This window comes from Sinocyclocheilus anshuiensis, unplaced genomic scaffold (assembly GCF_001515605.1).
Source record: "Sinocyclocheilus anshuiensis isolate Anshui unplaced genomic scaffold, SAMN03320099.WGS_v1.1 scaffold1091, whole genome shotgun sequence".
NCBI lineage: Eukaryota > Metazoa > Chordata > Actinopteri > Cypriniformes > Cyprinidae > Sinocyclocheilus > Sinocyclocheilus anshuiensis.
Genome location: NW_015544196.1, coordinates 435834 through 445715, shown reverse-complemented (window position 1 = coordinate 445715; position 9882 = coordinate 435834). Strand labels below are relative to the sequence as shown.

Sequence of the window (9882 nt, the reverse complement as noted above, 5' to 3'; positions counted from 1 at the left end):
CATATTAAAGCCTGTTTTTCACTTAGTTCTATTTGTATTACTAAAAAATATCAGATTACTCACTTGTCAAAATAATCCGTAGATTACTTGATTATCAAAATAATCATTAGTTAAGCACTAGATTAGTTAAAACATTTCAAACTGCAACTGCATTGTTTTACTTTTTGTGATTAAAAGACTAATATTTTGTCATTTGAAAATTTCTTAAAGTATTAAAAATCTGTAGTCTGAGCCTGTCAAGGGCTAATGGCAATGGCAGATACGTTACTAATTAGTTTCAAGGAAAATCATTTTCTTTTTTTGTTTGCCAAACAACCCTGTGTATGTGTCCGCCCCCGCAACCCCCAAGCCCCGGAATAAAGTTCAGGCTCAGGATTTTTTTTGCTTTAACCCCTGAGTACTGTTCAAGTCTCTAAAGCTCACCAAGGCTGCATTTATTTGATAAATAAGTATGGTAACTGCTGTAAAATTGTGAAATATTATTGGAATTTAAAATAACTGTTTTCTCTTTGAATATATCGTAAAATGTAATTTATTCCTGTGATCAAAGCTGAATTTTCAGCATCATTACTCCAGTCTTCAGTGTCACATGATCTTCAGAAATCATTCTAATATGCTGATCTGCTGCACAAGAAATATTTCTGATTATTATCAATGTTGAAAACAGCTTCATATTTTTGTGAAAACTGAGATACATTTTATTTCGGGATTCTTTGATAAATAGAATGTTCAAAAGAACAACATTTATTTAAAATAGAAACGTAACATTATAAATGTATAAATTTACTGTCACTTTTGATCATTTCAATCTGTCCTTGCTGAATAATAGGATGAATTTCTTTCCACAGCCAAAATGTGGCATTTCCAAAAACTTCAGATGAGACGTTAAACCGAGGTCCTGGCTCTCTGTGGTCATTAAAAATCCCATGGCACTCATCGTAAAGAGTAGGGGTGTAACCCCGGTGTCCTTGCCAAATTCCCTCCACTGGCCCTTGTCAATCATTGCCTCCTAATAATCCCCATCCACTTGATTGGCTCTATCTCTCTCTCTCCTCTCCACCTGTAGCTGGTGTGTGGTGAGCGCACTGGCGCCGTTGTCCTATGGCTGCTGTCGCATCATCCAGGTGGATGCTGCACACTGGTGGTGGTTGAGGAGAGATCCCCCCATATGATTGTAAAGCGCTTTGGGTGTACAGCGATACACAATAAAGTGCTATATAAATGCATCATTCATTCAAAGAAAAAAAAAATCTTACTCCAAACTTTTGAACGGTAGTGTATAACTTGCTATTCAATATTATTTACATACTACTATAGTTTGAATTAGCTTTTATTTTTATACATTCAGTTTTCATTTTAATTTTAGTTTAATTTTTAGTAATTGTTTGTTAATGTTATAACTTTTGTTTATTTTAAATATTACTATTTAGGTTTCATTTAATTTCAGTTTTGGTTTTACATTTTTTCCAGTTAGTAATTTTAGTGCTTCAAATTCAACTAGATGAAAATATACTACTATTTTTATAAATATATAAAATAGAAACAACACTAACTGAAAATCTAATCTGATCTAATATTTATATTCTATTATTTCACCTTTTAGTTAACAATAATAACCCTTGTCAGGTTAAGGTAAGGTTTGCGCATCTTCACAACACAAAACTGAGTTTTTTTGGAGTTTTAGTTTTATGTAGGTTGAATGATAGTTGATTGTGTGCGTGTTTCATATGACACCTGTCTGGCTGTGAGCAGAGACTCGTCGATCTGTTTCTTCAGCTCTCCGTTATCATCCAGCTCTCCTTTCTCCAGCGCATCCAGCCATCGCTCCTCCTCATCCATCGGGCCGCCCAGCAGCGAGTCCGTGTCCAAGTCCGGCACAGGAGATGGGTCCAGGTTACTGTCTTCATCTGGTATTACCAACAAAAACACACTCATGCACATTACACTGGCTGCGAGTCACTCAAATATATGTGTTTTTGCTATATTCGAACGGTTCAGTCACCCAGCCAGGCTCGGTACTGCTCGATAGGAACTCCCTCTGACGGCACGTCATCATCAGAGTCATTGTCATCATCATCCTCATCATCATCATCACTCTCTACGTTCAGAGGCGACACTGAGCGCAGAGAGTCCGGGATCACTGTGAATGTGGGCACACTGAAACAAGAACAACATTCAGTAAACACCTTTGTTAAAGGTGACTCACATTACACTCGTTACAGAGACAACTTTACACTTATCAGTGTAAAACTTATTACACTATACACTTACACCTTTTCCAAAGTCAAATTCAAGCACTTTCAAGGTGCATTTTCAAGATTTTCCAGCACTTTACAACTGTGGTAAATTACATGTTTACATAATACTTGAGTTCTTCAATTTAAATCAGATGTTCGTTCAAGGTATCTTGGAGAGGTGAGGTGTCCAAGTCGCAACATCTAGCTACTGGGGTGCCTCAGGGCTCAGTTCTTGGACCACTTCTCTTCTCTGTCTACATGGCATCACTAGGTTCTGTCATTCAGAAACATGGCTTTTCATATCACTGCTATGCTGATGACACTCAACTCTACCTCTACTTTACAACTGTGGTAAATTACATGTTTACATAATCCTTGAGTTCTTCAATTTAAATCAGATGTTATTGTGCTATGAACAACCACCTGTCTGGATTGCATATAACATTGCCTAATATAAATAGCCAACATACAGTAAATAAATCAGCTCATGCTGGGTTTGAACATCCAAATGTTTGGTCACTAGCCCAGATCTTTATGCCTTACCAATAATTCACCCAAACATACAATATATTTGTTTTGTTTTTTGGGGAGAACTATTGATTTAATGCACAAATAAACCAATATAAAGAGCATATGCATTCATTTTTACATTATTGTCTACAGTATAAGAGATTTGTTCTGGTTATCACTCCATTATCTCAGTAAGAAAATGACACGAGTTTTGTTATAGTGTAAATTTATAGAAATCAAATGATGTAAAAAAAAAACTTTTTTTAAAAAGACAAAAAGCTCTTGCTCAGAAATCTCAGCCTCATTTATTGCTGAAAAGCAGGTAAACTGCCTGACCTCTTGGTGCCCAGAGTTTGTCCTCCTAGTTTGATCTTGAGCTTGAGCTGAGGAGGTTTCAGCATCAGCATCCCGGAGTCTGACTCCAGTGCCTCGGAGGAGAAACTGTGGCCATCGTCGCGATGGTGCTTTTTCTTGTGCTTCTTGTGCTTTTTGTGTTTCTTCTTGTGCACGCTGTAATCATCCCCGCTTGCTACAGAACAAACACCAACAACCAAACATAGTCAGTGCTGGGAAGGTTACTTTGGAAATGTAATAGGTTACAGATTATTTAAAATGTAATAAGTAGTGTAACTATTTTAATTACTTTACTCAAGTAATGTAACTGATTACATTTTAATACTTTTTGTACTTTTAAATCATTTTCAATCATTTAAAGCAGACAGGGTTAACCTTACAGTAGCACTCAACACTGATTATGGTCAAGACTTTCAAAATCCTTCTTCACTTGAATTAAGATCATAATAATTTAATTTAAAACACAGCCACCACAAAATCAGACTTTAGCACTCGACTCTATTTACTTTGAGATCATTCTGAGGTTAAATACAGATATAAAATCATAACAAGAAATAGTTTGATAGCCATGACGCTGGTTTTGTAATCAAATCTTTGCATAGCTATGACTAGAAACACTGGCATCTAACAGCTAATATAGCATATACATAAACCCAAATAGGAAATAAATCAATTAAATGATTAAAAGGAAATAAGTCAATTAAATGTGTGTGTGTGTGTGTGTGTGTGTGTGTGTAAAATTATTCAGATGTAACCCCCTTTTGTAATCGTTAACATTTTCATAAGTTACTGTAATTTAATTACGTAATTCCGTTACATGTAACTAGTTACTCCCCAACACTGCACATAGTTAATTAGAAGAAGAAAAAAACGGAATAAATTACCTCAAAGTCACGGTTAACAATAAGGTAATTACCGTACCGTGCATGTTAAGAAATGCGTTTTATTACTCAAAAAGACACGTGGGTGTAGAAAAACTCGATTCTAACACTCTCTCCTCTATAAATGAGACTTACCAGCGAGAAATCTGTGGTGAATCATGTCTTTGCGTTTCCCCATGGACAAGTAAATGAGTCTGGTCTTAATTAATCACCACAATAATCATGTTGAATACATTTTCTCCGACTGCAGAGCAGATCAGACGAACGCAAACGTGCTAATTCCTGTGCAAACCGCCCGTTAACTGAATAAAAGCGTTCTGTTAATAAACTAAACCTGTGAAAGAATAATACCTTCGGTATTAAAACGAAATATCAACTATGACACGCTAGTAATATAGCCAAGCCTCCCGTAAATATCTCTATTTTTATTCCTTAGCTTTCTAGCATTGTTTACAAAATGTGCTTCCTCGCGGTAAAGCATTGTGGGTAATGTAGTTCGCGTCACATGTCACAACGGAGCTGGTAGTTTTCATGAATAATTTTTCTTTTACTTACTTTTTCTTTCTGAAATACTGTTTATATATTGTTATATCATGTTGAATACATTTTCTCCGACTGCAGAGCAGATCAGACGAACGCAAACGTGCTAATTCCTGTGCAAACCGCCCGTTAACTGAATAAAAGCGTTCTGTTAATAAACTAAACCTGTGAAAGAATAATACCTTCGGTATTAAAACGAAATATCAACTATGACACGCTAGTAATATAGCCAAGCCTCCCGTAAATATCTCTATTTTTATTCCTTAGCTTTCTAGCATTGTTTACAAAATGTGCTTCCTCGCGGTAAAGCATTGTGGGTAATGTAGTTCGCGTCACATGTCACAACGGAGCTGTTAGTTTTCATGAATAATTTTTCTTTTACTTACTTTTTCTTTCTGAAATACTATTTATATATTGTTATATTGATATTCAATCAAATAAAAAAATAATTTCTCAGCGCAGCTCAGGCTTGGCCAATCACAATCGTTTGTGATTACCAGCTGAGCATCAAGCGTTGGTTTTCATTTGCATATGTAGTAGGCATCTGCAATTAATAAACGTGAGCGAATATGCTTTCAGCGAATATAAATCTCCAGAAAGAACGAATAGTGAATATAGTTCGATTTAGAATTCGCTTTCTGCACCGGAAAAAAAAACTTTACGCTTCGCTCAAGAAAGAAAACTACACGGCCCAGAAAGCATTGCGGGAGGACTTGCTAGCAAAGAAAGCATTAAATCGTCCACAGATAGAAATTAAGCTGGCTTTAAGTAAAGCTGAATTCAAGAGAGTGAGTAAGAAATGGCCAAAGTTATGGAATAATGGGTCTAAAGGAAGACATCTTTTCCAGATTCAGGAGTGTGTTGGGAATGAGAGGAAAAGATATGTAAATAGGAAGATGCAATCTTATCAAGACTAAGAGTTGGACATACAGCATTAAACTATAGTCTTTATAAAATAGGCAAGCATGAATCGGGGAAGTGTGACAAATGTGGAGCGTTATAAACAGTGAAACATATTCTTTTTGAGTGCTCTGCATATGAAAGGGAGAGATTTCAATTGATTCAAGAATTAGGGTGGCTGGGAGTTGATAATATTTCTTTAAAAGTATTGTTAGGAGATGGGTCGAGGCAATCAAGAGTGCAAGAATAAGTGTTTAAATACCTGAAAAACAGGAACAATAGATGGAATCTATTTTTTTTTCTTTTCTGTGTCCACAGATAGAAATTAAGCTGGCTTTAAGTAAAGCTGAATTCAAGAGAGTGAGTAAGAAATGGCCAAAGTTATGGAATAATGGGTCTAAAGGAAGACATCTTTTCCAGATTCAGGAGTGTGTTGGGAATGAGAGGAAAAGATATGTAAATAGGAAGATGCAATCTTATCAAGACTAAGAGTTGGACATACAGCATTAAACTATAGTCTTTATAAAATAGGCAAGCATGAATCGGGGAAGTGTGACAAATGTGGAGCGTTATAAACAGTGAAACATATTCTTTTTGAGTGCTCTGCATATGAAAGGGAGAGATTTCAATTGATTCAAGAATTAGGGTGGCTGGGAGTTGATAATATTTCTTTAAAAGTATTGTTAGGAGATGGGTCGAGGCAATCAAGAGTGCAAGAAGAAGTGTTTAAATACCTGAAAAACAGGAACAATAGATGGAATCTATTTTTTTTTTCTTTTCTGTGTTTCTTTCTTCCAGATGTATGCACACTACACACTCCAGATCAGTAGGTGGCGCTAATGCACCTTTTTCACCGCCATAGAACACCAGAAGAAGAAGTACAGGTAATGTTACAGGTAAATGTGCTTTTGTGGGGTAATAGAAACCTCTGAACATGTAATATTAAAACAACATTCAGTCCTGCGCGAGGAGCATGGCAGTAAATCATGGTTTCCATGCACGTGTGTTTCAGTCTGAAAATGAAGCTGAAGTCAAGATAACGAGATTTGAACCCAGAAGTGAATTAAAAAACCTGTTGCACACCCTTTTTTTACTTGCATAATCAAAAACTTGAGCACTTTAGCGTTCTGTTGCACAACTAATCAATTTTATTTGCTTTGTTTAAAAACGTGCTACATTTTAAATGTAATTTGTTTTTGTCTATAGGACAACCTATTTAATGTCATATTTAGAAAATAATGAAATGTAACTACCTCTTAGTCAGCTGCTATGTAAAAAGCTCATGTTTAGAAGTTGCATAATCAATAAAGGGCTCAGTATTGAAGTTTGCACAAAAACAAATCCATATTCTCTGTATGCTTCCTGTTGCACTGTTAATCACTTTGCTTTGTCTGTTTATGAACGTGCAACATTCCCATTTCTCTCTTTTTTTTTGTTTTGTTTTGTTTTATTTCTGGAACCAGTTCCTGTTCAACAATTATCCTTTAATGGGCTTTTTACTCATTTCTAAGTGATTGCATTGCTTTAGTTTCTTCTATAATAATATTATTCGATATCCTATATCTGGATAATATCATTAAAGGATTAAAGGAATTAGGATTGCTTCCAAATTATGAATGATCTCATTGATATGAATTATCACTGACATTCCTTCTCTGGTTCATTTTCTGTTTATTTATTTGTGAATACTTACAGGGATCTTTTAATGGGCTTTTTACACTTGTAGCGATTACAGAGATAGTTTAGTCATAGCTTCTTCTATTATCATCATAAATACCATGTAAAGACCCATTAGGATTGCTTCTAAATTATGATAGAAACTCCGTTTACATTCATTTGGTGGAATCTTATAACAAACATTTTAATACAGGTGCACAAAAATTAAAATGACTATTTACTATTTATGAATATGTGCACCATAACATTTTTCTCTCTTTTTTTGGAGTTTCTATCATAATTTGGAAGCGATTTCTATCTAATGAGGATACGTTAATCGGCTTTTTACTTGTGAAATTTCTAAGCGATTATATGATTATATCCAGTAAATCTGGATAATAGCATTAAACTCCCATTACGATTGATTCCAATGAAACTCCATCGTCATTCCTTCTCTACAAGTTTATTGCAAACAATGTAGTACAGATGCACAGAAGTTAAAATCACCATTTCATGTCTAATTTGCAAATTGTCCCCTCAGAAGCATGAAGCACGGGTATCGCACGATATACACTGGCGTTTGGTGCTTCTTGTTTGGCTTTAGTGTTGTTCAATTTCAGTAGTCGGCACCAATAAAAATTCTACGGTTCTCAGTAGCAGTTTTGGTACTGAACAAAAGGCGCTCTCTTTATAATAAATGAAGCTGAAGTCACTGATATTGATATACTGATACCTGTTCTAGTAATCTGTCTGTGCTCCACTATGAATCTCTTATGCACATCGTGTTTAGACTTCTTGGTTATCCACCTTTTTCCTACGCCTCGTGACACTTTGCGCAGATTATAGGAGCGACTTCCGTTTACACCGTAAACAATCAGCAAAAGGTTCGCTCTATGAACGCAATAATAAGCATTTTCGAAACCTGCATACAATGAGTTGACATTATTTTACTCACCCTTCAACCATCGATCATTAAAAGGAAATTTAAAATTGTAAAAGATTAACAAGTTACTTTCAACATACCACAAATAACTTAAAGATCCTCCTTCTATCCGCAGAAATTTTACGGACGTGTTAAATATCATTATAGTCTATAATATATGTCTATATTTCGTAACAAGTACATTTTACAGCATCCGTGTGAAAACAAACCTGGAAAGAGACGTGAGGATTTGGGGAGAAAAATGAAAGATTCTTAGTGCATTCCAGGGAATTATTCATGGTTTATATCGTAAATTAAATCGTGAGAGCAGACCACAGATGAACAGCACGTTGTCTTTTTTCATTCACTTACTGCGGAATACAAAGGAAACATGAAGGAAAATAATGCAGCGGGCTGAAAAGAGCTATTCAATAGATATTGTTGTTATATAGCACGTCACATTAATTTACCAAACATAACGTTATTCTCCTGACTTCTGAAAATAGAAAATGAATGAAAATTTACAGCCCATTCAGTCAAAATGACGGACAAGGATTATTTGTAGTTTATGATTATTATTCTTATATTATTATTTGTATTCTTATGATTTGAAATGATTTGTTGCACTCTTTCTGAATGGAACTTCCCCAAAACGGAGGTGCCTCCCATAATTTAAAACCATGGGGTTTTAAATTATCTAAGGGTGCTGTAGCACCCCCCGCCGCAGGGCCGGGTCTGAGATTTTCCTTGTGCCCCTCGATCATCCCCAAGATACTTCATTTTGTGAGTTTTGTGATTAATTGTTTATTAAACTGACCAGAAAATAGCGGTTGTAATTTTCTTAGGCGCCTCGCGGCACGTGTCCCTACATCTCCCCCTCACACTCAAGCTGGTCCTTTGCTTGTTTATGCTGGTCCTTTGCTGGTTTATGCTGGTTCTAAGCTGGTCATGTGCTGGTCTTAAGCTGGTCGGACCAGTTTAGTACCAGCACATGCCAGCTAAACTTAAACCAGCAAGGGACCAGCATAAACCAGCAAAGAACCATCTTAAACCAGCTCAAATCAGCATCCCAGCTTCAAAACATACCTAACCAGCATATGCTGGTTTTTTCAACAGGGCTGACAGAATTTGATGTGAAATGTTCACGCGATATTATCGTAATTTTACATTCCGACTTGTAAAAACTATTCACGTCCTCGTCCTTTTTATGAGCCGTTTTCCGAAGCTTTCTCACTTAAGCACATCTCTTTAATTGCACTCTAGTCTCTGGACAAAGGCGCTCAAACCACTGTAGCCTAATGTAATCTATTAACTACGCACATCATAACGTTTTAGGCAAGTAGGCTAGCATATTATGACAAAATATTTTAATAAGACTGAATTTGTATTTAACCTGATCACGTTTAATAAAAATAAATTTTAAGTTTCATTAGTGCCGCATGTCCATGATTATTCAAACAACGAACAAATTATACAGCGAGCAAAGAACATTTACATTATCAAAGAATATCACTGAATTCAGTCTAGCGTAAGCACTCTAAAAAAAGCTATAAGTTATAATCAGTGATGTTGTCTGCAGTGTATGATGAATTCATCTCTTATTTACATCACATGTACAGTGCTGTGAAAAGGTTTTTGCCCCCTTCCTGTTTTTTGTTATTTTTTGCATATTTGTCACACTTAAAAGATTCAGATTATCAAACAAATTTTAATATTACACAAAGATAATGCAAGTAAATACAAAATGCAGTTTTTAAATGATGATTTCATTTATTAAGGGAAAAAAGCTGTCCAAACCTACGTGGCCCTACGTGAAAAATTAATTGCCCCCTCCTGTTAAATCATGAAAGAACTGCAATTAACCACATTATTTTAGAAAGCG

The 9882-nt window shown here is 35.6% G+C and overlaps 2 protein-coding genes across 3 annotated transcripts in view; one reads left to right on the top strand and one right to left on the bottom strand.

Annotated features, from left to right (window-relative positions):
* LOC107696741 (INO80 complex subunit B-like) overlaps window positions 1-4459 on the bottom strand; it is a 6231-nt gene extending 1772 nt beyond the window's left edge. Inside the window, exons 1-4 of the mRNA XM_016497223.1 lie at window positions 4118-4459; window positions 3084-3276; window positions 2003-2157; window positions 1735-1907 (exon numbers count right to left, since the gene is read on the bottom strand). Of these exons, the coding sequence (XP_016352709.1) occupies window positions 1735-1907; window positions 2003-2157; window positions 3084-3276; window positions 4118-4160 (564 nt within the window). The 5' untranslated portion in view covers window positions 4161-4459. The remainder of the gene's footprint in view (window positions 1-1734; window positions 1908-2002; window positions 2158-3083; window positions 3277-4117) is intronic.
* A 775-nt stretch (window positions 4460-5234) lies between these two features.
* The window catches only part of LOC107696739 (kynurenine/alpha-aminoadipate aminotransferase, mitochondrial-like), an 18416-nt gene continuing 13768 nt past the window's right edge, over window positions 5235-9882 (top strand). Inside the window, exons 1-2 of one of the 2 annotated variants that reach the window (XM_016497222.1) lie at window positions 5235-5310; window positions 6221-6306. The gene's annotated coding sequence lies outside the window, so the exon portion shown is untranslated. Of the gene's footprint in view, window positions 5311-6220; window positions 6319-9882 lie in introns of both variants that reach the window. The other variant, XM_016497221.1, reaches the window with a different exon arrangement.